We start from the raw sequence: 26075 nt of genomic DNA, 5'->3' as shown, positions 1-26075 counted from the left end.
CCGGACGCCTGGGTCCCCTCTGGGGGGGGATAAGGGGGGGTCCTGGGTGCCTGGGTCCCCTCTGGGGGGGGATAAGGGGGGGTCCCGGATGTCTGGGTCCCCTCTGGGGGGGGATAAGGGGGGGTCCCAGGTGCCTGGGTCCCCTCTGGGGGGGGATAAGGGGGGGTCCCGGATGCCTGGGGCACCCATGGGTGGGGGAAAGGGGGGGTCCCGGACATCCGAGTCCCCTCTCGGGGGGGTTAAGGGGGGGGTCCCGGACACCTGGAGCACCCATGGGTGGGGGAAGAGGGGGTCCCGGACGCCCGGGTCCCCTCTGGGGGGGGATAAGGGGGGGTCCCGGATGCCTGGGGCACCCATGGGTGGGGGAAGGGGGGGTCCTGGGTGCCTGGGTCCCCTCTGGGGGGGGATAAGGGGGGGTCCCGGGTGCCCGGGTCCCCTCTGGGGGGGGTTAAGGGGGGGTCCCGGACGCCTGGGGCACCCATGGGTGGGGGAAGGGGGGGTCCCGGATATCCGGGTCCCCTCTGGGGGGGGATAAGGGGGGGTCCCGGGTGTCTGGGTCCCCTCTGGGGGGGGATAAGGGGGGGTCCTGGATGCCTGGAGCACCCATGGGTGGGGGGAAGGGGGGGTCCCGGACGTCCGGGTCCCCTCTGGGGGGGGATAAGGGGGGGTCCCGGATTCCTGGGTCCCCTCAGCACCCTCGTGTGTCGTCCCCCCCCCTCGCCCAGGGGTGCCCGGGGGAGGTGACGTGTCTGGACGAGGCTCGTCACGGCTTCGAGACGGGGGATTTCGTCACCTTCACGGAGGTGGAGGGGATGGAGGAGCTCAACACCTGCGGCCCCGTGGAGATCCGCGTCCTCGGTGAGTACCCCCCCCCCCCCCCCCAAACCCCCCCCCCTTCATTATAGGGGCCCCCCCAAAGCCTAGGGTCCTTCTATAAGGGTCCCCCAACGCCTGCGTCCCTTCTATAGGGCCCCCCCCCAAAGTCTGGGTCCATTTTGGGGGGGCCCCCGGATGCCTGCGTCCCTTCTATAGGGCCCCCCCCCAAAGTCTGGGTCCCTTTTGGGGGGGCCCCCGGATGCCTGCGTCCCTTCTATAGGGGCCCCCAGATGCCTGTGTCCCTTCTATAGGGTCCCCCAGTGCCTGGATCCATTTTGGGGGGGCCCCTAGATGCCTGGGTCCTTTCTATAGGGTACCCCAATGCCTGGGTCCCTTTTGGGGGGGCTCCCTGACACCTGGGGCCCTTCTATAGGGGCCCCCCAAACCTGGGGTCCTTCTATAGGGTCCCCCAATGCTTGGGTCCATTTTGGGGGGGCCCCTGGATGCCTGTGTCCCTTCTATAGGGTACCCCGATGCCTGGGTCTCTTTTGGGGGGGCCCCCAGATGCCTGCGTCCCTTCTATAGGGTCCCCCAATGCTTGGGTCCATTTTGGGGGGGGCCCCCGGATGCCTCCGTCCCTTCTATAGGGTCCCCCAATGCTTGGGTCCGTTTTGGGGGGACCCCCGGATGCCTGCGTCCCTTCTATAGGGTCCCCCAATGCCTGGGTCCCTTTTGGGGGGGTCCCGGATGCCTGCATCCCTTCTATAGGGTCCCCCAATGCTTGGGTCCATTTTGGGGGGGCCCCCAGATGCCTGCGTCCCTTCTGTTGGGGCCCCCAATGCCTGGGTCCCTTTTGGGGGGGCTCCCAGACACCTGGGGCCCTTCTATAGGGGCCCCCCCAAACCTGGGGTCCTTCTATAGGGTACCCCGATGCCTGGGTCCCTTTTGGGGGGGGCCCCGGATGCCTGTGTCCCTTCTATAGGGTCCCCCAATGCCTGGATCCATTTTGGGGGGGCCCCCAGACGCCTGTGTCCCTTCTATAGGGTCCCCCAATGCCTGGATCCATTTTGGGGGGGCCCCTAGATGCCTGGGTCCTTTCTATAGGGTACCCCAATGCCTGGATCCATTTTGGGGGGGCCCCCGGATGCCTGTGTCCCTTCTATAGGGTCCCCCAGTGCCTAGATCCATTTTGGGGGGGGGCCAGATGCCTGCGTCCCTTCTATAGGGTCCCCCAATGCCTGGATCCATTTTGGGGGGGCCCCCGGATGCCTGCGTCCCTTCTATAGGGTCCCCCAATGCTTGGGTCCGTTTTGGGGGGGCCCCCGGATGCCTGTGTCCCTTCTATAGGGGCCCCCAGTGCCTGGATCCATTTTGGGGGGGCCCCTAGATGCCTGGGTCCTTTCTATAGGGTACCCCAGTGCCTGGATCCCTTTTGGGGGGGCCCCTAGATGCCTGGGTCCTTTCTATAGGGTCCCCCAATGCTTGGGTCCGTTTTGGGGGGGCCCCCAGATGCCTGGGGCCCTTCCATAGGGGCCCCCCAAACCTGGGGTCCTTCTATAGGGTCCCCCAATTCCTGGATCCATTTTGGGGGGGCCCCCAGATGCCTGCGTCCCTTCTATAGGGTCCCCCAATGCCTGGATCCATTTTGGGGGGGCCCCCAGATGCCTGTGTCCCTTCTATAGGGTCCCCCAATGCCTGGGTCCCTTTTGGGGGGGCTCCCTGACACCTGGGGCCCTTCTATAGGGGCCCCCCCAAACCTGGGGTCCTTCTATAGGGTCCCCCAATGCCTGGATCCATTTTGGGGGGGCCCCCGGATGCCTGTGTCCCTTCTATAGGGTCCCCCAATGCCTGGATCCATTTTGGGGGGGCCCCCGGATGCCTGTGTCCCTTCTATAGAGTCCCCCAATGCCTGGATCCATTTTGGGGGGGCCCCCAGATGCCTGTGTCCCTTCTATAGGGTCCCCCAGTGCCTGGATCCATTTTGGGGGGGCCCCCAGATGCCTGCGTCCCTTCTGTAGGGTCCCCCAATGCTTGGGTCCATTTTGGGGGGGCCCCCGGATGCCTGTGTCCCTTCTATAGGGTCCCCCAATGCCTGGATCCATTTTGGGGGGGCCCCCAGATGCCTGCGTCCCTTCTATAGGGTCCCCCAATGCTTGGGTCCCTTTTGGGGGGGGCCCCAGATGCCTGCGTCCCTTCTGTAGGGTCCCCCAATGCCTGGATCCATTTTGGGGGGCCCCCGGATGCCTGCGTCCCTTCTATAGGGCCCCCCCCCAAAGTCTGGGTCCCTTTTGGGGGGGCCCCTGGATGCCTGTGTCCCTTCTATAGGGTCCCCCAATGCCTCGATCCATTTTGGGGGGGGCCCCCGGATGCCTGCGTCCCTTCTATAGGGTCCCCCAATGCTTGGGTCCATTTTGGGGGGGCCCCCGGATGCCTGTGTCCCTTCTATAGGGTCCCCCAATGCCTGGATCCTTTTTGGGGGGGTCCCGGATGCCTGCGTCCCTTCTATAGGGTCCCCCAATGCCTGGATCCATTTTGGGGGGGCCCCGAGATGCCTGTGTCCCTTCTATAGGGTCCCCCAATGCCTGGATCCTTTTTGGGGGGGTCCCGGATGCCTGCGTCCCTTCTATAGGGTCCCCCAATGCCTGGATCCATTTTGGGGGGGCCCCCGGATGCCTGCGTCCCTTCTATAGGGTCCCCCAATGCTTGAGTCCGTTTTGGGGGGGCCCCCGGATGCCTGTGTCCCTTCTATAGGGGCCCCCAATGCCTGGATCCATTTTGGGGGGGCCCCTAGGTGCCTGGGTCCTTTCTATGGTGTCCCCCAATGCCTGGGTCCCTTTTGGGGGGGCTCCCAGACACCTGGGGCCCTTCTATAGGGGTCCCCCAACGCCTGCATCCCTTCTATAGGGCCCCCCCCCAATGCCTGGATCCATTTTGGGGGGGCCCCCAGACGCCTGTGTCCCTTCTGTAGGGTACCCCAATGCCTGGGTCCCTTTTGGGGGGGCTCCCAGACACCTGGGGCCGTTCTATAGGGGCCCCCCAAACCTGGGGTCCTTCTATAGGGTCCCCCAATGCTTGCGTCCCTTTTTGGGGGGGCTCCCGGACACCGGGGTCCCCAGGTGACAGCTCCCTCCCCCCCCCCCCCAGGGCCCTACACCTTCAGTATCGGGGACACCAGCGGGTTTGGGGACTACGTGAGGGGGGGCATCGTCACCCAGGTCAAGATGCCCAAGCACATCCGCTTTGTGAGTGGCACTGGGAGGCACTGGGAGGGACTGGTGGGGACTAGGAGCGAATTGGGAGAGACTAGGAGGGGACTGGGGACACTGGAAGGGCACTGGGGGGCACTGGGAAGGACTGGGATAGATTAGAAGGGGCTGGAAGGGACTGACGGGCACTGGGATGTACTGGGAGGGACTGGGAGGGGAGTGGGGCGGCACTGGGAGGGACTGGGGGTGGATTGGGAGGAGACTGGGGACACTGGAAGGGCACTGGGGGGCACTGGGAAGGACTGGGATAGATTAGAAGGGGCTGGAAGAGACTGGGGGGCACTGGGATGTACTGGGAGGGACTGGGAGGGGAGTGGGGCGGCACTGGGAGGGACTGGGGGTGGATTGGGAGGGGACTGGGGGACACTGGAAGGGCACTGGGGGGCACTGGGAAGGACTGGGATAGATTAGAAGGGGCTGGAAGGGACTGGGGGGCACTGGGATGTACTGGGAGGGACTGGGAGGGGAGTGGGGCGGCACTGGGAGGGACTGGGGGTGGATTGGGAGGGGACTGGGGGGCACTGGAAGGGCACTGGGGGTCACTGGGAGGGACTGAGGGTGGATTGGGAGGGGACTGGGGGGCACTGGAAGGGCACTGGGGGGCACAGAGAAGGACTGGGATAGATTAGAAGGGGCTGGAAGGGACTGGGGGGCACTGGGATGTACTGGGAGGGACTGGGAGGGGAGTGGGGCGGCACTGGGAGGGACTGGGGGTGGATTGGGAGGGGACTGGGGACACTGGAAAGGCACTGGGGGGCACTGGGAAGGACTGGGATAGATTAGAAGGGGCTGGAAGGGACTGGGGGACACTGGGATGTACTGGGAGGGACTGGGAGGGGAGTGGGGCGGCACTGGGAGGGACTGGGGGTGGATTGGGAGGGGACTGGGGACACTGGAAGGGCACTGGGGGGCACTGGGAAGGACTGGGATAGATTAGAAGGGGCTGGAAGGGACTGGGGGGCACTGGGATGTACTGGGAGGGACTGGGAGGGGAGTGGGGCGGCACTGGGAGGGACTGGGGGTGGATTGGGAGGGGACTGGGGACACTGGAAGGGCACTGGGGGGCACTGGGAAGGACTGGGATAGATTAGAAGGGGCTGGAAGGGACTGGGGGACACTGGGATGTACTGGGAGGGACTGGGAGGGGAGTGGGGCGGCACTGGGAGGGACTGGGGGCGGATTGGGAGGGGACTATGGGCCCTGGGAGATACTGGGGGGAACTGGGGGCAGATTGGGAGGGATTGGGGACACTGGGGTGGGCTGGGGGAGGATTGGGAGAGGCTGGAGGGCACTGGGAAGGGACTGGGGGCAGATTGGGAGGGACTGGGAAGGGACTGGGGGGCACTTGGAGGGGATTTAGGGTCACTGGGAGGGGACTGGGGGATACTGGGAGGTACTTGGTGGTGGGATGTCATTGGGGGGCACTGGGATATACTGGGGGAGTGGGGTGGGACAGGGAGATACTGGGAGGGGATTGGGGGGCACTGGTGGGGTACTGGGAGGCACTGGGAAGAGACATTGAGAGATACTGGGGGGCACTGGGAGGGGTTTAGGATGGATACGGGGGTCACTGGAGTGTACTGGGGGGCACTGGGAGGGGATTGGGGGCTACTGGGAGGTACTTGGGGGTGGTGGGAGGTCATTGGGTAGGCCCTGGGAGCTACTGGGGGGGACTGGGAGGGGTTTAGGATGGACTGGGAGGTAACTGGGGTGTACTGGGGTATACTGGGAGGGAATTGGGGGGCACTGTTGGGGTACTTGGGGGCACTGGGAGGTACTCAGGGGTGGTGGGAGGTCATCGGGGGGGCAGTGGGAGCTACTAGGGTGGACTGGGAGGGGATATTGGGAGATACTGGGGGGCACTGGGAGGGGTTTGTGGTTCACTGGGGGTATACTGGGAAGCACTGGGAGCTCACCCGTCCCAATCCCCCCTCCCCGGTCCCCCCAGAAGCGGCTGCGGGAGGCGCTGGTGGAGCCGGAGATGATGATCACGGACTTCGGGAAGGCGGAGAGACCTCCCATCATGCACTGGGGCTGGCAGGCCCTGCACCGCTTCATCCGCCAACATGGCCGCCCGCCCCGCCCGCGCCACCAGGTGGGGACATCGGGGGGACGTTGGGGACGTGGGGGATGTTGGGGACATGGAGGCCACCAGGTCCCGTACCAACATGGCCGCCCACCATGGTCCCACCACCAGTTGGGGACATCAGGGGGGCTGGGGACATTGGGGACATCAAAGGTGTTGGGGACGTGGGGGACACTGGGGACACGGAGGCCACAGGGACCCACACCAACGTCCCCACCCACCATGGTCCCTCCACCCTTTTGGGGACGTTGGGGACATCACGGGTGTTAGGGACGTGAGGGACGTTGGGGACATGGAGGCCACCAGGTCCCGCACCAACATGGCCGCCCACCACGGTCCCACCACCAGTTGGGGACATCAGGGGGACTGGGGACATTGGGGACATCAAGGGTGTTGGGAGACGTGGAGGACATCAAAGGTGTTGGGGACGTGAGGGACGTTGGGGACATGGAGGCCACCAGGTCCCACATCAACATGGCCGCCCACCGTGGTCCCACCACCAGTTGGGGACATCAGGGGGACTGGGGACATTGGGGACATCAAAGGTGTTGGGGACGCGGGGGACACTGGGGACACGGAGGCCACGGGGACCCACACCAACGTCCCCACCCACCATGGTCCCTCCACCCTTTGGGGACGTTGGGGACATCACGGGTGGTAGGGACGTGAGGGACGTTGGGGACACGGAGGCCACCAGGTCCCGCACCAACATGGCCGCCCACCACGGTCCCACCACCAGTTGGGGACATCAGGGGGGCTGGGGACATTGGGGACATCAAAGGTGTTGGGGACGTGGGGGACACTGGGGACACGGAGGCCATGGGGACCCACACCAACGTCCCCACCCACCATGGTCCCTCCACCCTTTTGGGGACATTGGGGACATCACGGGTGTTAGGGACGTGAGGGACGTTGGGGACATGGAGGCCACCAGGTCCCACATCAACATGGCCGCCCGCCATGGTCCCACCACCAGTTGGGGACATCAGGGGGACTGGGGACATTGGGGACATCAAAGGTGTTGGGGACGCGGGGGACACTGGGGACACGGAGGCCACGGGGACCCACACCAACGTCCCCACCCACCATGGTCCCTCCACCCTTTGGGGACGTTGGGGACATCACGGGTGTTAGGGACGTGAGGGACGTTGGGGACATGGAGGCCACCAGGTCCCGCATCAACATGGCCGCCCAGCACGGCCCCACCACCAGTTGGGGACATCAGGGGGACTGGGGACATTGGGGACATCAAGGGTGTTGGGAGACATGGAGGACATCAAAGGTGTTGGGGACGTGAGGGACGTTGGGGACATGGAGGCCACCAGGTCCCGCACCAACATGGCCGCCCACCGTGGGCCCACCACCCTTTGGGGACATTGGGGACATCAGGGAGGTTGGGGACATCAGGGGGGTTGGGGACATGGGGGACGTTGGGGACATCAAGGATGTTGGGGGACATCGGGGGGGTTGGGAGACATTGGGGACATGGGGGATGTTGGGGACATCAAGGACATTGGGGACATCAAGGATGTTGGGAGACATTGGGGACATGGGGGACGTTGGAGACGTTGGAGATGTTGGGGACATCAAGGACATGGGGGACGTTGGAGACGTTGGGGGACATCAAGGACGTTGGGGACATCAAGGACATTGGGGACATCAGGGGGGTTGGGAGACATTGGGGACATGGGGGACGTTGGGGACATCAAGGACATTGGGGGGGTTGGAGACATTGGGGACATGGGGGACATTGGGGACATCAAGGACGTTGGGGACATCAAGGACATCAGGGACATCAAGGACATGGGGGACGTTGGGGACATCAGGGGGGTTGGGGACATCGGGGGGGTTGGGAGACATTGGGGACATGGGGAACGTTGGAGACGTTGGGGACATCAAGGACATTGGGGACATCAAGGACGTTGGGGGACATCAGGGGGGTTGGGAGACATTGGGGACATTGGAGACGTTGGGGACATCAAGGACGTTGGGGGACATCAAGGACATGGGGGACGTTGGGGACATCAAGGACATTGGGGACATCAAGGACGTTGGGGGACATCAGGGGGGTTGGGAGACATTGGGGACATGGGGGACGTTGGGGACGTTGGGGACATCAAGGACATTGGGGACGTTGGGGACATCAAGGACATCGGGGACATCAAGGACATTGGGGGACATCGGGGTGTTGGGAGACATTGGGGACGTTGGGGACATCAAGGACGTTGGGGACATCAAGGACATTGGGGGACATCGGGGTGTTGGGAGACATTGGGGACGTTGGGGACATCAAGGACGTTGGGGACATCAAGGACATTGGGGGACATCGGGGTGTTGGGAGACATTGGGGACGTTGGAGACGTTGGGGACATCAAGGACATGGGGGACGTTGGGGACATCAAGGACATCGGGGACATCAAGGACGTTGGGGGACATCAGGGGGGTTGGGAGACATTGGGGACATTGGAGACGGGGACATCAAGGACGTTGGGGACATCAAGGACGTTGGGGGACATCAGGGGGGTTGGGAGACATTGGGGACATGGGGAATGTTGGAGACGGAGATGTTGGGGACATCAAGGACATTGGGGACATTGGGGTGTTGGGAGACATTGGGGACGTTGGGGACATCAAGGACGTTGGGGACATCAAGGACATTGGGGGGGTTGGAGACATTGGGGACATGGGGGACGTTGGAGACGTTGGGGACATCAAGGACATTGGGGACATCAAGGACGTTGGGGGACATCAGGGGGGTTGGGAGACATTGGGGACATGGGGAACGCTGGAGACGTTGGAGACGTTGGGGACATCAAGGACATTGGGGACATCGGGGGTGTTGGGAGACATTGGGGACGTTGGAGACGTTGGGGACATCAAGGACGTTGGGGACATCAAGGACATTGGGGGGGTTGGAGACATTGGGGACATGGGGGACGTTGGAGACGTTGGGGGACATCAAGGACATTGGGGGGGTTGGAGACGTTGGGGACATCAAGGACATTGGGTGTTGGGAGACATTGGGGGGGTTGGAGACATTGGGGACATGGGGGACGTTGGGGACATCAAGGACATCGGGGACATCAAGGACATTGGGGGACATCGGGGTGTTGGGAGACATTGGGGACGTTGGGGACATCAAGGACGTTGGGGACATCAAGGACATTGGGGGGGTTGGAGACATTGGGGACATGGGGGACATTGGGGACATGGGGGATGTTGGGGACATGGGGGACGTTGGGGACATCAAGGACGTTGGGGGACATCAAAGGTGTCGGGGACGTTGGGGACATCATTGTGGCCACCACGGTGGGGACCCTGATGCCCCACCATCTCCTCGTTGCCCCCGTCTTCTCCCCTTGGGGCTGCTCCCGTGGGGGTGTGTGTGTGGGGGTGTGTGTGTGTGTGTGTGTGTCCCCGTGTCCCCCCGTGTCCCCCCCAGCCTCGGTGTCCCCACCGTGTGTCCCCCCCACCCCAGGGTGACGCGGCCGAGGTGGTGGCCCTGGCTCGGGAGGTGGCCCCGGGGGCCCAACTGGACCAGGAGCTGCTGCGGGAACTGGCCTTTCAGGCAACCGGGGACCTGGCCCCCGTCAACGCCTTCCTGGGGGGGCTGGCGGCACAGGAGGTCATGAAGGTACGAGGGGGTCCCCCCCCAGTAACCCCCCAGTATCTCCCAGTACCTCCCAGTATCTCCCAGTACCTCCCAGTTCTCCCAGTTCCCCTTCTCCCCCACCCATACTGGGACCGGTTTCCCCCCCTGTGGCTGGGAACTGGGGGGCTCATGGCTCTGGGTCCCCTCTCCGGTCCCCCCAGTTCCACCCCAGTCTCTCCCAGTTCCCACCCAGTGCTCCCAGTACTCCCAGTACCTCCCAGTTCTCCCAGTTCCTCTTCCCCCCCCCCCCATACTGGGACCGGTTTCCCCCCATGTGGCTGGGAACTGGGGGGCTCATGGCTCCCCCCGGATGCTGGGTCCCCTCTCCAGTCCCCCCAGTTCCTCCCCAGTCCCTCCCAGTTCCTCCCCAGTCCCTCCCAGTGCTCCCAGTACTCCCAGTCCCTCCCAGTTCTCCCAGTTCCCCTTCTCCCCCACCTCATACTGGGACCGGTTTCCCCCTGTGGCTGGGAACTGGGGGGCTCATGGCTCCCCCCGGATGCTGGGTCCCCTCTCCGGTCCCCCCAGTTCCACCCCAGTCTCTCCCAGTTCCCCCCCAGTCCCACCCAGTGTTCCCAGTACTCCCAGTCCCTCCCAGTTCTCCCAGTTCCCCTTCCCCCCACCCATACTGGGACCGGTTTCCCCCTGTGGCTGGGAACTGGGGGGCTCATGGCTCCCCCCGGATGCTGGGTCCCCTCTCCAGTCCCCCCAGTTCCTCCCCAGTCCCTCCCAGTGCTCCCAGTACTCCCAGTCCCTCCCAGTTCTCCCAGTTCCCCTTCTCCCCCACCTCATACTGGGACCGGTTTCCCCCTGTGGCTGGGAACTGGGGGGCTCATGGCTCCCCCCGGATGCTGGGTCCCCTCTCCGGTCCCCCCAGTTCCACACCAGTCTCTCCCAGTTCCCACCCAGTTCCTCCCCAGTGCTCCCAGTACTCCCAGTCCCTCCCAGTTCTCCCAGTTCCCCTTCTCCCCCACCTCATACTGGGACCGGTTTCCCCCCCCGTGGCTGGGAACTGGGGGGCTCATGGGTCCCCCTGTACACCTGGGTCCACTCCCAGTCCCCCCAGTTCCTCCCCAGTCTCTCCCAGTTCCCCCCCAGTCCCTCCCAGTCCCTCCCAGTTCTCCCAGTTCCCCTTCTCTCCCCCCCCATACTGGGACCGGTTTCCCCCTGTGGCTGGGAACTGGGGGGCTCATGGCTCCCCCTGTACACCTGGGTCCACTCCCAGTCTCCCCAGTCCCTCCCAGTTCCTCCCCAGTCCCACCCAGTGCTCCCAGTACTCCCAGTCCCTCCCAGTTCTCCCAGTTCCCCTTCTCCCCCACCTCATACTGGGACCGGTTTCCCCCTGTGGCTGGGAACTGGGGGGCTCATGGCTCCCCCCGGATGCTGGGTCCCCTCTCCGGTCCCCCCAGTTCCACCCCAGTCTCTCCCAGTTCCCCCCCAGTCCCACCCAGTGCTCCCAGTACTCCCAGTCCCACCCAGTTCTCCCAGTTCCCCTTCTCCCCCACCTCATACTGGGACCGGTTTCCCCCCCTGTGGCTGGGAACTGGGGGGCTCATGGCTCTGGGTCCCCTCTCCGGTCCCCCCAGTTCCACCCCAGTCTCTCCCAGTTCCCACCCAGTGCTCCCAGTACTCCCAGTCCCTCCCAGTTCTCCCAGTTCCCCTTCTCCCCCACCCCATACTGGGACCGGTTTCCCCCCCCGTGGCTGGGAACTGGGGGCTCATGGGTCCCCCTGTACGCCTGGGTCCACTCCCAGTCCCCCCAGTTCCTCCCCAGTCCCTCCCAGTTCCCCCCCAGTCCCACCCAGTGCTCCCAGTCCCTCCCAGTTCTCCCAGTTCCTCTTCCCCCCCACCCATACTGGGACCAGTTTCCCCCCCCTGTGGCTGAGAACTGGGGGGCTCATGGCTCCCCCCGGATGCTGGATCCCCTCTCCAGTCCCCCCAGTTCCACCCCAGTCCCTCCCAATTCCCCCCCAGTCACACCCAGTGCTCCCAGTACTCCCAGTCCCTCCCAGTTCTCCCAGTTCCCCTTCTCCCCCACCCATACTGGGACCGGTTTCCCCCTGTGGCTGGGAACTGGGGGGCTCATGGCTCCCCCTGGATGCTGGGTCCCCTCTCCGGTCCCCCCAGTTCCACACCAGTCCCTCCCAGTTCCCACCCAGTCCCACCCAGTGCTCCCAGTACTCCCAGTCCCTCCCAGTTCCCCTTCTCTCCCACCTCATACTGGGACCGGTTTCCCCCCATGTGGCTGGGAACTGGGGGGCTCATGGCTCTGGGTCCCCTCTCCGGTCCCCCCAGTTCCACCCCAGTCTCTCCCAGTTCCCACCCAGTTCCTCCCCAGTGCTCCCAGTACTCCCAGTACCTCCCAGTCCCTCCCAGTTCCTCTTCCCCCCCCCCATACTGGGACCGGTTTCCCCCTGTGGCTGGGAACTGGGGGGCTCATGGGTCCCCCTGTACACCTGGGTCCACTCCCAGTCCCCCCAGTTCCTCCCCAGTCCCACCCAGTGCTCCCAGTACTCCCAGTACCTCCCAGTTCTCCCAGTTCCCCTTCCCCCCCACCTCATACTGGGACCGGTTTCCCCCTGTGGCTGGGAACTGGGGGGCTCATGGCTCCCCCCGGATGCTGGGTCCCCTCTCCGGTCCCCCCAGTTCCTCCCCAGTCCCTCCCAGTTCCTCCCCAGTCCCACCCAGTGCCCCCAGTTCCACACCAGTCTCTCCCAGTTCCTCCCAGTTCTCCCAGTTCCCCTTCTCCCCCACCTCATACTGGGACCGGTTTCCCCCCCCTGTGGCTGGGAACTGGGGGGCTCGTGGTTCTGGGTCCCCTCTCCGGTCCCCCCAGTTCCTCCCCAGTCTCTCCCAGTTCCCCCCCAGTCCCACCCAGTGCTCCCAGTACTCCCAGTACCTCCCGGTTCTCCCAGTACCCCTTCTCCCCCACCTCATACTGGGACCGGTTTCCCCCCCCTGTGGCTGGGAACTGGGGGGCTCATGGCTCCCCCCGGATGCTGGGTCCCCTCTCCGGTCCCCCCAGTTCCACACCAGTCTCTCCCAGTTCCTCCCCAGTCCCACCCAGTGCCCCCAGTTCCACACCAGTCTCTCCCAGTTCCTCCCAGTTCTCCCAGTTCCCCTTCTCCCCCACCTCATACTGGGATCGGTTTCCCCCCCTGTGGCTGGGAACTGGGAGGCTCGTGGTTCTGGGTCCCCTCTCCGGTCCCCCCAGTTCCACCCCAGTCTCTCCCAGTTCCCACCCAGTGCTCCCAGTACTCCCAGTCCCTCCCAGTTCTCCCAGTTCCTCTTCCCCCCCACCCATACTGGGACCGGTTTCCCCCTGTGGCTGGGAACTGGGGTGCTCATGGCTCCCCCCCGGATGCTGGGTCCCCTCTCCGGTCCCCCCAGTTCCACACCAGTCTCTCCCAGTTCCCACCCAGTTCCTCCCCAGTGCTCCCAGTACTCCCAGTCCCTCCCAGTTCTCCCAGTTCCCCTTCTCCCCCACCTCATACTGGGACCGGTTTCCCCCCCCTGTGGCTGGGAACTGGGGTGCTCATGGGTCCCCCTGTACACCTGGGTCCCCTCTCCAGTCCCCCCCAGTTCCACCCCAGTCCCTCCCAGTTCCTCCCCAGTCCCACCCAGTGCTCCCAGTACTCCCAGTCCCTCCCAGTTCCTCCCAGTTCCCCTTCTCTCCCCCCCCATACTGGGACCGGTTTCCCCCCATGTGGCTGGGAACTGGGGTGCTCATGGCTCCCCCTGTACGCCTGGGTCCACTCCCAGTCCCCCCAGTTCCTCCCCAGTCCCTCCCAGTTCCTCCCCAGTCCTACCCAGTGCTCCCAGTACTCCCAGTACCTCCCAGTCCCTCCCAGTTCTCCCAGTTCCCCTTCTCCCCCACCTCATACTGGGACCGGTTTCCCCCCATGTGGCTGGGAACTGGGGGGCTCATGGCTCCCCCCGGATGCTGGGTCCCCTCTCCGGTCCCCCCAGTTCCTCCCCAGTCTCTCCCAGTTCCCCCCCAGTCCCACCCAGTGCTCCCAGTACTCCCAGTACCTCCCGGTTCTCCCAGTTCCCCTTCTCCCCCACCTCATACTGGGACCGGTTTCCCCCCCCTGTGGCTGGGAACTGGGGGGTTCATGGGTCCCCCTGTACGCCTGGGTCCACTCCCAGTCCCCCCAGTTCCTCCCCAGTCCCTCCCAGTTCCTCCCCAGTCCCACCCAGTGCTCCCAGTACTCCCAGTCCCTCCCAGTTCTCCCAGTTCCCCTTCTCTCCCACCTCATACTGGGACCGGTTTCCCCTCCCTGTGGCTGGGAACTGGGGGGCTCATGGCTCCCCCCGGATGCTGGGTCCCCTCTCCGGTCCCCCCAGTTCCACCCCAGTCTCTCCCAGTTCCTCCCCAGTCCCACCCAGTGCCCCCAGTTCCACACCAGTCTCTCCCAGTTCCTCCCAGTTCTCCCAGTTCCCCTTCTCCCCCACCTCATACTGGGACCGGTTTCCCCCCCCTGTGGCTGGGAACTGGGGGGCTCGTGGTTCTGGGTCCCCTCTCCAGTCCCCCCAGTTCCACCCCAGTCTCTCCCAGTTCCCACCCAGTGTTCCCAGTACTCCCAGTCCCTCCCAGTTCTCCCAGTTCCCCTTCTCTCCCACCTCATACTGGGACCGGTTTCCCCCCCCTGTGGCTGGGAACTGGGGGCTCATGGCTCCCCCCGGATACTGGGTCCCCTCTCCGGTCCCCCCAGTTCCACCCCAGTCTCTCCCAGTTCCCACCCAGTGCTCCCAGTACTCCCAGTCCCTCCCAGTTCTCCCAGTTCCCCTTCTCCCCCACCTCATACTGGGACCAGTTTCCCCCTGTGGCTGGGAACTGGGGGCTCATGGGTCCCCCTGTACACCTGGGGCCACTCCCAGTCCCCCCAGTTCCACCCCAGTCCCTCCCAGTCCTCCCAGTTCCCCTTCCCCCCACCCCATACTGGGACCAGTTTCCCCCTGTGGCTGGGGACTGGGGGGCTCTTGGCTCTGCCCGGACTCCTGCGACCCCTGAGGGGGATCACATGACCCTGGTGGGACCACGTGACCTCTGATGGTGTCACGTGACCCAGGCGGTTTCGGGGAAGTTCACGCCCATCACCCAATGGCTCTACTTCGACGCCCTGGAGTGTCTCCCCGAGGAGAACAAGGAGACCCTTCTCACCGAGGAGCAGTGTCGCCCGGTGAGCTCCCGGGGTGGGGGAGGGGCGGGGGGGGGCACCCATGGGGTGGGGGAGGGGGTGGGGGGGGGCACCCATGGGGTGGGGGCACCCATGGGTGGCATCTCCTTCCAGCGAGGGTTGGTTGGAGATCACCCATGGGTTGGCCACCTTGACATCACCCATGGGTTGGCCACCTTCTTGGGGCACCCATGGGTGGGGGAGGTGCTGAGGGGGCACCCATGGGGTGGGGGAGGGGTGGGGGAGGCCCCATGGGGTGGGGGAGGTGGTGAGGGGGCACCCATGGGGTGGGGGCACCCATGGGTGGCATCTCCTTCCAGCGAGGGTTGGTTGGAGATCACCCATGGGTTGGCCACCTTGACATCACCCATGGGTTGGCCACCTTCTTGGGGCACCCATGGGTGGGGGAGGTGGTGAGGGGGCACCCATGGGGTGGGGGAGGGGCGGGGGAGGCCCCATGGGTGGGGGAGGGGCAGGGGAACACCCATGGGATGGGAGCACCCATGGGTGGCATCTCCTTCCAGCGAGGGTTGGTTGGAGATCACCCATGGGTTGGCCACCTTGACGTCACCCATGGCTTGGCCACCTTCTTGGGGCACCCATGGGTGGGGGAGGTGGTGAGGGGGCACCCATGGGGTGGGGGAGGGGCAGGGGAACACCCATGGGGTGGGGGCACCCATGGGTGGCATCTCCTTCCAGCGAGGGTTGGTTGGAGATCACCCATGGGTTGGCCACCTTGACATCACCCATGGGTTGGCCACCTTCTTGGGGCACCCATGGGTGGGGGAGGTGCTGAGGGGGCACCCATGGGGTGGGGGAGGGGCGGGGGGCACCCATGGGTGGGGGAGGGGGTGGGGGGGCACCCATGGGGTGGGGGCACCCATGGGTGGCATCTCCTTCCAGCGAGGGTTGGTTGGAGATCACCCATGGGTTGGCCACCTTGACATCACCCATGGGTTGGCCACCTTCTTGGGGCACCCATGGGTGGGGGAGGTGGTGAGGGGGCACCCATGGGGTGGGGGAGGGGTGGGGGAGGCCCCATGGGTGGGGGAAGGGGTGGGGGGGCACCCATGGGGTGGGGGCACCCATGGGTGGCATCTCCTTCCAGCGAGGGTTGGTTGGAGATCACCCATGGGTTGGCCACCTTGACATCACCCATGGGTTGGCCACCTTCTTGGGGCACCCATGGGTGGGGGAGGTGGTGAGGGGGCACCCATGGGGTGGGGGAGGGGCAGGGGGCACCCATGGGTGTGGGAGGGGCGGGGGAGCACCCATGGGTGGCATCTCTTTCCAGCGAGGTTTGGTTGGAGAACATCTGGAGATCACCCATGGGTTGGCCACCTCCTTGGTGCCACCCGTGGGTGCCATCTCCTTGGGGTTGGCATCCACCGTGGAGCACCCATGGGTGCCATCTCCTTGATGCCACCTCCTTGGGGCCACCCATGGGTGCCATCTCCTTGGGGTTGGCATCCACCATGGGACATCCGTAGGTGTCATCTCCTTGAGGAGACCCGTAGCTTGGTCACCTCCTTGGGGACACCCATGGGTGCCACCTCCTTGAGGCCACCTCCTTGGGGCCACCCATGGGTGCCATCTCCTTGGGGTTGGCATCCACCATGGGACATCCGTAGGTGTCATCTCCTTGAGGAGACCCGTAGCTTGGTCACCTCCTTGGGGACACCCATGGGGGCCACCTCCTTGGGGCCACCTCCTTGGGGCCACCCATGGGTGCCACCTCCTTGGGGCCACCTCCTTGGGGCCACCCATGGGTGCCACCTCCTTGATGCCACCTCCTTGGGGACACCCATGGGTGCCACCTCCTTGAGGCCACCTCCTTGGGGCCACCCATGGGTGCCACCTCCTTGAGGCCACCTCCTTGGGGCCACCCATGGGTGCCACCTCCTTGAGGCCACCTCCTTGGGGACACCCATGGGTGCCATCTCCTTGGGGTTGGCATCCACCGTGGAGCACCCATGGGTGCCATCTCCTTGATGCCACCTCCTTGGGGCCACCCATGGGTGCCACCTCCTTGAGGCCACCTCCTTGGGGCCACCCATGGGTGCCACCTCCTTGGGGCCACCTCCTTGGGGCCACCCATGGGTGCCATCTCCTTGGGGTTGGCATCCACCGTGGGACATCCGTAGGTGTCATCTCCTTGAGGAGACCCATAGCTTGGTCACCTCCTTGGGGCCACCCATGGGTGCCACCTCCTTGGGGCCACCTCCTTGGGGCCACCCATGGGTGCCACCTCCTTGGGGCCACCTCCTTGAGGCCACCCACGGGAGCCACCTCCACAGGCTTTACGTTGGCCCGTGGCCACCCACCGGTGGCCTTTTCCTCGGGGACCCCATCACTTGGGCCACCTTCTTGGTGACACCCGTGGGTGGGTGGCACCTGGGGGTTGTCCCCAGGGTTGGGGGGGGGGGGGGTGTGTGTGTGTGACGCTTCGGGTGACGTTTTGGGTGACGCTTTGGGTTGTCCCCAGCGCAACAGCCGCTACGACGGGCAGATCGCCGTGTTCGGGGCCGACCTCCAGGCCAAGCTGGGCGCCCAGAAGTACTTCGTGGTCAGTGTCCCCAAATGTCCCCAACTGTCCCCAAATGTCCCCAAACATCCCCAAGTGTCCCCAGGGCTCTCCCAAGCGTCCTCCTCTCCCATCCCTGTGTCCCCAAGCCTTGGTGGCCACCTCAGGTTGTGTCCCCAGGTGTCCCCTCCCTCTTCTCTTGTGTCCCCAAGTGTCTCCAACTGTCCCCACGTGTCCTCCACGTGTCCCCAAGTGTCCCCATGGCTCTCCCAAGCGTCCTCCTCTCCCATCCCTGTGTCCCCAAGCCTTGGTGGCCACCTCAGGTTGTGTCCCCAAGTGTCCCCTCCCTCTCCTCTTGTGTCCCCAAGTGTCTCCAACTGTTCCCACGTGTCTTCCACCTGTCCCAAAATGTCCCCAAGTGTCCCCAAACGTCCCCAAGTGTCCCCATGGCTCTCCCAAGCGTCCTCCTCTCCCATCCCTGTGTCCCCAAGCCTTGGTGGCCACCTCAGGTTGTGTCCCCAGGTGTCCCCTCCCTCTTCTCTTGTGTCCCCAAGTGTCTCCAACTGTCCCCACGTGTCCTCCACGTGTCCCCAAATGTCCCCAAACGTCCCCAAGTGTCCCCAAGTGTCCCCATGGCTCTCCCAAGTGTCCTCCTCTCCCAGCCGCGTGTCCCCAAGCCTTGGTGGCCACCTCAGGTTGTGTCCCCAGGTGTCCCCTCCCTCTCCTCTTGTGTCCCCAAGTGTCTCCAAGTGTCCCCACGTGTCCTCCAAGTGTCCCCAAACGTCCCCAGGTGTCCCCATGGCTCTCCCAAGCGTCCTCCTCTCCCATCCCTGTGTCCCCAAGCCTTGGTGGCCACCTCAGGTTGTGTCCCCAAGCGTCCCCTCCCTCTTCTCTTGTGTCCCCAAGTGTCTCCAAGTGTCCCCACGTGTCCTCCACGTGTCCCCAAATGTCCCCAAGTGTCCCCAAACGTCCCCAAGTGTCCCCAGGGCTCTCCCAAGCGTCCTCCTCTCCCATCCCTGTGTCCCCAAGCCTTGGTGGCCACCTCAGGTTGTGTCCCCAAGTGTCCCCTCCCTCTTCTCTTGTGTCCCCAAGTGTCTCCAAGTGTCCCCATGTGTCCCCAAATGTCCCCAAGTGTCCCCAAACGTCCCCAAGTGTCCCCAGGGCTCTCCCAAGCGTCCTCCTCTCCCATCTGCGTGTCCCCAAGCCTTGGTGGCCACCTCAGGTTGTGTCCCCAAGTGTCCCCTCTCTCTTCTCTTGTGTCCCCAAGTGTCTCCAACTGTCCCCACGTGTCCCCAAATGTCCCCAAGTGTCCCCAAACGTCCCCAAGTGTCCCCATGGCTCTCCCAAGCGTCCTCCTCTCCCCTCCCTGTGTCCCCAAGCCTTGGTGGCCACCTCAGGTTGTGTCCCCAGGTGTCCCCTCCCTCTCCTCTTGTGTCCCCAAGTGTCTCCAAGTGTCCCCACGTGTCCTCCACGTGTCCCCAAATGTCCCCAAGTGTCCCCATGGCTCTCCCAAGCGTCCTCCTCTCCCATCCCTGTGTCCCCAAGCCTTGGTGGCCACCTCAGGTTGTGTCCACACGTGTTCCCTCCCTCTCCTCTTGTGTCCCCAAGTGTCTCCAAGTGTCCCCACGTGTCCTCCACGTGTCCCCAAATGTCCCCAAGTGTCCCCAAACGTCCTCAAGTGTCCCCAGGGCTCTCCCAAGCGTCCTCCTCTCCCATCCCTGTGTCCCCAAGCCTTGGTGGCCACCTCAGGTTGTGTCCACACGTGTCCCCTCCCTGTCCCCAAGCGTCTCCAACTGTCCTCACATGTCCTCCACGTGTCCTCCACGTGTCCCCAAATGTCCCCAAGTGTCCCCATGGCTCTCCCAAGCGTCCTTCTCTCCCATCCCTGTGTCCCCAAGCCTTGGTGGCCACCTCAGGTTGTGTCCCCAAGCGTCCCCAACTGTCCCCTCATCCCCACCCCGTTCCCACCCACGTGTCCCCAACCTCCTGGGCCACCTCAGGCCATGTCCCTAAGTGTCCCTCGAGCGTCCCTGTGGGTCTCCTGAGTGTCCCCACGTGTCCCTCAAGTGCCCCCAAGTGTCCCCGTGGGTCCCCAAAGTGTCCCCAACTGTCCCTTCATCCCCACCCCTTTCCCACCCACGTGTCCCCAAATCCCCCGCCTCGGGCCGCGTCCTCGGGTGTCCCCAGGTGTCCCCACGTCCCCCCTCTCCTGTCCCCTGCGCAGGTGGGGGCGGGGGCCATCGGCTGTGAGCTCCTGAAGAACTTCGCCATGATGGGCCTGGGCTGCGGCCCCGGGGGCCACATCACCGTCACCGACATGGACACCATCGAGAAGTCCAACCTCAACCGCCAGTTCCTCTTCCGGCCCTGGGACGTCACGGTGAGGTTGGGGGGGAGGGGGCGGGGCTAAAGGGGGAAGAGCCTATAGGGATGAGGGGTGAGTGGGTGTGGCCTTGAAGGGCGGGGCCGCGAGGGGCGGGACCTAGCAGGCAGGAACCACCGTCAAGATGTGGTCAACGTTGAGTTGACCATCATCATCCATCAGGTTGTGTTGATGTGAGTGGGAGGGGCTTGAGTGGGTGGGGTTAAAGAGGGAGGGGCCTATGGGGGTGAGGGTGAGTGGGTGGAGCCTTGGGGGGGGTGGGGTCTCGGGGGGGCGGGGCCTACCAGGCAGGAACCACCATGAAGATGCCTCCATTGAGTTGGCCAACGTCAAGGGTCGTCTTGACCTTTTGTTGGATTGGAAGAGGAGGGAAGGGGTGGGGCTTAGGGGGCATGTCCATTAAGGGTGGGGCCTTAAGGGGAGGAGCCTATTGGTTGGAGGACGAGTGGGTGTGGTCCAGGGGGCAGAGTCTTTGGGAGGGAACCACCATAAAGACGCTGTCATTGAGTTGGCCAACATCAAGGGTCGACTTGCCTTGACCTTCCATTGGATTGGAAGAGGAGAGAAGGGGTGGGGCTTAAGGGGGCGTGTCCATAGGGGGCGTGGCCTTAAGAGGAGGAGCCTATGAGGGTGGGAAGTGAGTGGGCGGAGTCCAGGGGGTAGAGTCCGTGATGGGGAAGCACCTTGAAGATGCCCCCGTTGAGTTGGCCAACGTCAAGGGTCGACTTGCCTTGACCCTTCGTCGGATTGGAAGAGGAGGGAAGGGGTGGGGCTTAAGGGGGCGTGACCATAGGGGGTGGGGCCTTAAGGGGAGGAGCCTATTGGTTAGAGGACGAGTGGGTGTGGTCCAGGGGGCGGAGTCTTTGGGAGGGAACCACCATAAAGACGCTGTCATTGAGTTGGCCAACGTCAAGGGTCGACTTGTCTTGACCTTCCATTGGATTGGAAGAGGAAGGAAGGGGTGGGGCTTAAGGGGGCGTGTCCATAGGGGGCGTGGCCTTAAGAGGAGGAGCCTATGAGGGTGGGAAGTGAGTGGGCGGAGTCCAGGGGGTAGAGTCCGTGATGGGGAAGCACCTTGAAGATGCCCCCGTTGAGTTGGCCAACGTCAAGGGTCGACTTGCCTTGACCCTTCGTCGGATTGGAAGAGGAGGGAAGGGGTGGGGCTTAGGGGGGCGGGGCCATAGGGGGCGGGGCATCTGAGGAAGAGCCTATTGGGTGGGGCGGAGTCAAGGGAGTGGAGTGTGGAGGGAAAGCACCGTGAAGATGCCTCCATTGAGTTGGCCAACGTCAAGGGTCAACTTGCCTTGACCCTTCGTCGGATTGGAAGAGGAGGGAAGGGGTGGGGCTTAAGGGGGCGTGACCATAGGGGGTGGGGCCTTAAGGGGAGGAGCCTATTGGTTAGAGGATGAGTGGGGTGTGGTCCAGGGGGCGGAGTCTTTGGGAGGGAACCACCATAAAGACGCTGTCATTGAGTTGGCCAACGTCAAGGGTCGACTTGTCTTGACCTTCCATTGGATTGGAAGAGGAAGGAAGGGGTGGGGCTTAAGGGGGCGTGTTCCCAGGGGGGCGTGGCCTCAATGGGCGTGGCCCTCGCCTCCCCCAGAAGCTGAAGTCGGAGCGGGCGGCGGCGGCGGTGCGGGAGATGAACCCGGCGCTGCAGGTGAGCAGCCGCCCCGACCGCGTGGGGCCCGAGACGGAACGCGCCTACGACGACGACTTCTTCGAGGCCCTGGACGGCGTCGCCAACGCCCTCGACAACGTCGACGCCCGTGAGCACCCGCGGGGCGGGAGGGGGGGGGGGTTGCTCAGGGTGCCGTGGGGGGTTTTGGGGTGCTATAGAGGGTCCTCGGGGTGCTATGGGGGGTTCTAGGGGTGCTGTGGGCAGTCCTGGGGGTGCTATGGAGGACTTTAGGGTGCTATAGGGGGTACTGGGGGTGCTATAGGGGGTCCTTGGGGTGCTATAGAGGGTCCTCGGGGTGCTAAGGGGGGTTTAGGGGTGCTATGGGGGGTCCTGGGGGTGCTATGGAGGACTTTAGGGTGCTATGGGGGGTCCTGGGGGTGCTATGGAGGACTTTAGGGTGCTATAGGGGGTACTGGGGGTGCTATAGGGGATCCTCGGGGTGCCATGGGGGGTTTTGGGGTGCTATAGAGGGTCCTCGGGGTGCTATGGGGGGTTTTGGGGTGCTATAGAGGGTCCTCGGGGTGCTAAGGGGGGTCCTGGTGGTGCTGGGACGGGTCCTTGGGGGGGCTGAAGACGAATCCTCGGGGTGCCATGGGGGGTTTTGGGGTGCTATAGGGGGTCCTCGGGGTGCTAAGGGGGGTTTTGGGGTGCTATAGAGGGTCCTCGGGGTGCTATGGGGGGTTTTGGGGCGCTATAGGGGGTCCTCGGGGTGCCATGGGGGGTTTTGGGGTGCTATAGGGGGTCCTCGGGGTGCTAAGGGGGGTTTTGGGGTGCTATAGGGGGTCCTCGGGGTGCCATGAGGGGTTTTGGGGTGCTAAGGGGGGTCCTAGGGGTGCTGGGAGGGGTCCTCGGGGTGCTATGGGGGGTTTTGGGGTGCTATAGAGGGTCCTCGGGGTGCTATGGGGGGTTCTAGGGGTGCTGTGGGCAGTCCTGGGGGTGCTATGGAGGACTTTAGGGTGCTATAGGGGGTCCTTGCGGTGCCATGGGAGGTTTTGGGGTGCTATAGGGGGTCCTCGGGGTGCTATGGGGGGTTTTGGGGTGCTATAGAGGGTCCTCGGGGTGCCATGGGGGGTTTTGGGGTGCTATAGGGGATCCTCGGGGTGCCATGGGGGGTTTTGGGGTGCTATGGGGGGTCCTGGGGGTGCTATGGGGGGTTTTGGGGCGCTATAGAGGGTCCTCGGGGTGCCATGGGGGGTTTTGGGGGGCTATAGAGGGTCCTCGGGGTGCTAAGGGGGGTTTTGGGGTGCTATAGGGGGTCCTCGGGGTGCTAAGGGGGGTTTTGGGGTGCTATAGGGGGTCCTCGGGGTGCTATGGGGGGTCCACGGGGTGCTGGGAGGGGTCCTGGGGGTGCTATGGGGGGTTTTGGGGGGCTATAGAGGGTCCTCGAGGTGCTAAGGGAGGTTTTGGGGTGCTATAGGGGGTCCTTGGGGTGCTGGGAGGGGTCCTTGGGGTGCTAAGGGGGGTTTTGGGGCGCTATAGGGGGTCCTGGGGGTGCCATGGGGGGTTTTGGGGTGCTATAGGGGGTCCTGGGGGTGCTAAGGGGGGTTTTGGGGTGCTATGGGGGGTCCTAGGTGTGCTGGGAGGGGTCCTTGGGGTGCCATGGGGGGTTTTGGGGTGCTATAGGGGGTCCTCGGGGTGCTATAGGGGGTTTTGGGGTGCTATAGGTGGTCCTCGGGGTGCTATAGGGGGTCCTCGGGGTGCTAAGGGGGGTTTTGGGGTGCTATAGGGGGTCCTGGGGGTGCTATAGGGGGTCCTTGGGGTGCTATGGGGGGTTTTGGGGCGCTATAGTGGGTCCTCGAGGTGCTAAGGGGGGTTTTGGGGTGCTATGGGGGGTCCTGGGGGTGCTATGGATGGCTTTAGGGTGCTATAGGGGGTCCTGGGGGTGCCATGGGGGGTTTTGGGGCGCTATAGAGGGTCCTCGGGGTGCTATGGGGGGTTTTGGGGTGCTATAGGGGGTCCTGGGGGTGCTATGGGGGGTTTTGGGGTGCTATAGGGGGTCCTCGAGGTGCTGTGGGGGGTCCTGGGGGTGCTATAGGGGGTCCTCGGGGTGCCATGGGGGGTTTAGGGTGCTATAGGGGGTCCTCGGGGTGCCATGGGGGGTTTTGGGGTGCTATAGGGGGTCCTTGGGGTGCTAAGGGGGGTTTTGGGGTGCTATAGGGGGTCCTGGGGGTGCTATAGGGGGTCCTTGGGGTGCTATAGAGGGCTTTAGGGTGCTATAGGGGGTACTGGGGGTGCTATAGGGTGCTATAGGGGGTACTGGGGGTGCTATAGAGGGCTTTAGGGTGCTATAGAGGGTGGTATAGGTAGCCATGGGAATGCTATAGGGACCTCGGGCAGGCCATAGGTGCCTTTGGGGGTGCTATAGGGGTTCTATAGGAACCCCAGGGGTGCTATAGGGACCTCGGGTGGGCTATAGGTGCCTTCGGGGGTGCTATAGGGGTACTATAGGGATTATAGGGGTGCCGTAGATGCTTTCAGGGGTGCTATAGGGGTCATGTAGAGACTATAGGGGTGCTATAGGTGCCTTCAGGGGTGCTACAGGGGTTCTATAGGAACTATAGGGGTGCTATAGGTGCCTTCAGGGGTGCTACAGGGGTTCTATAGGAACCCCAGGGGTGCTATAGAGATCTCGGGTGGGCTATAGGTGCCTTCAGGGGTGCTATAGGGGTTCTATAGGGACTATAGGGGTGCTATTGAGATCTCAGGTGGGCTATAGGTGCCTTCGGGGTGCTCTAGGGGTCCTGTAGAGACTATAGGGGTGCTATAGGGGTTTTATAGGGACTATAGGGGTGCTATTGAGATCTCAGGTGGGCTATAGGTGCCTTCAGGGATGCTCTAGGGGTCCTGTAGAGACTATAGGGGTGCTATAGGTGCCTTCAGGGGTGCTCTAGGGACCTCAGGTGGGCTATAGGTTTCTTTAGGGGTTCTATAGGGTGCTATAGGCACCTGAGGTGGGCTATAGGTTCCTTCAGAGGTTTATAGGAGCGCTATAGGTACCCGTGGGACCCCTATAGGCACCTCAGCGTTCACACACTGCCCCATAAATCCCCCCCACACCCCCCCCCACCCCGGGGGTCTCAGCTCCCTCTCTCCCCTCCCTTCCCTTCCCCTATAGGTCTCTATATGGACCGGCGGTGCGTGTACTACCGGAAGCCGCTGCTGGAGTCAGGGGTGCTATAGGGGTTCTATAGGGACCCCAGGGGTGCTATAGGGACCTCGGGTGGGCTATAGGTGCCTCCAGGGGTGCTATAGGGATTATAGGGGTGCCATCAGGGGTGCTATAGGGGTGCTATAGGTGCCTTCAGGGGTGCTATAGGGACCTCGGGTGGGCTATAGGTGCCTTCAGGGGTGCTATAGGAGTACTATAGGGATTATAGGGGTGCCGTAGATGGTTTCAGGGGTGCTATAGGGGTTCTATAGGAACTATAGCGGTGCTATTGAGATCTCAGGTGGGCTATAGGTGCCTTCAGGGGTGCTCTAGGGGTCCTGTAGAGACTATAGGGGTGCTATAGGTGCCTTCAGGGGTGCTCTAGGGGTTCTATAGGGGTGCTATTGAGATCTCAGGTGGGCTATAGGTGCCTTCAGGGGTGCTCTAGGGGTTCTATAGGAGCCTTCAGGGGTGCTATAGGTGCCTTCAGGGGTGCTCTAGGGGTTCTATAGGAGCCTTCAGGGGTGCTATAGGGACCTTAGGTGGGCTATAGGTTCCTTCAGGGGTGCTCTAGGGGTCCTGTAGAGACTATAGGGGTGCTATAGGTGCCTTCAGGGGTGCTCTAGGGGTTCTATAGGGGTGCTATTGAGATCTCAGGTGGGCTATAGGTGCCTTCAGGGGTGCTCTAGGGGTTCTATAGGAGCCTTCAGGGGTGCTATAGGGACCTCGGGTGGGCTATAGGTTCCTTCAGGGATGCTATAGGGGTCCTGTAGAGACTATAGGGGTCCTATAGGTTCCTTCAGGGGTGCTCTAGGGGTCCTGTAGAGGCTATAGGGGTGCTATAGGTGCCTTCAGGGGTGCTCTAGGGGTTCTATAGGGGTGCTATTGAGATCTCAGGTGGGCTATAGGTGCCTTCAGGGGTGCTCTAGGGGTTCTATAGGAGCCTTCAGGGGTGCTATAGGGACCTCAGGTGGGCTATAGGTTCGTTCAGGGATGCTATAGGGGTCCTGTAGAGACTATAGGGGTCCTATAGGTTCCTTCACGGGTGCTACACACAACCCCCCCCACCCCAGCTCCTCCGTAGGCTCCTCAGGCTGCCCCATAAACCCCCCGCCCCCCCCACCCCGGGGGTCTCAGCTCCCTCTCTCCCTCTCCCTTCCCTTCCCCTATAGGTCTCTATATGGACCGGCAGTGCGTGTACTACCGGAAGCCGCTGCTGGAGTCGGGGGTGCTATAGGGGTTCTGTAGGGACCCCAGGGGTGCTATAGGGACCTCGGGTGGGCTATAGGTGCCTCCAGGGGTGCTATAGGGATTATAGGGGTGCCATCAGGGGTGCTATAGG

The 26075-nt window shown here is 63.8% G+C and overlaps 1 protein-coding gene across 1 annotated transcript in view; it reads left to right on the top strand.

The window, feature by feature from the left end:
* Positions 1-725: 725 nt before the first annotated feature.
* Positions 726-26075, top strand: part of UBA1 (ubiquitin like modifier activating enzyme 1) — a gene marked incomplete at both ends in the record, with an annotated part of 38747 nt that continues 13397 nt past the window's right edge. The window contains 8 exons of the mRNA XM_074167465.1: positions 726-858; positions 3961-4058; positions 6031-6177; positions 9647-9802; positions 14890-15000; positions 17483-17563; positions 19746-19901; positions 21508-21673. Of these exons, the coding sequence (XP_074023566.1) occupies positions 726-858; positions 3961-4058; positions 6031-6177; positions 9647-9802; positions 14890-15000; positions 17483-17563; positions 19746-19901; positions 21508-21673 (1048 nt within the window). The remainder of the gene's footprint in view (positions 859-3960; positions 4059-6030; positions 6178-9646; positions 9803-14889; positions 15001-17482; positions 17564-19745; positions 19902-21507; positions 21674-26075) is intronic.

The sequence above is a fragment of the Numenius arquata genome, unplaced genomic scaffold (genome assembly GCF_964106895.1).
Source record: "Numenius arquata unplaced genomic scaffold, bNumArq3.hap1.1 HAP1_SCAFFOLD_1023, whole genome shotgun sequence".
Classification (NCBI taxonomy): Eukaryota; Metazoa; Chordata; class Aves; order Charadriiformes; family Scolopacidae; genus Numenius; species Numenius arquata.
Note: the sequence above shows the minus strand (reverse complement) of the source record. Positions and strands in the feature narration are given on the sequence as shown.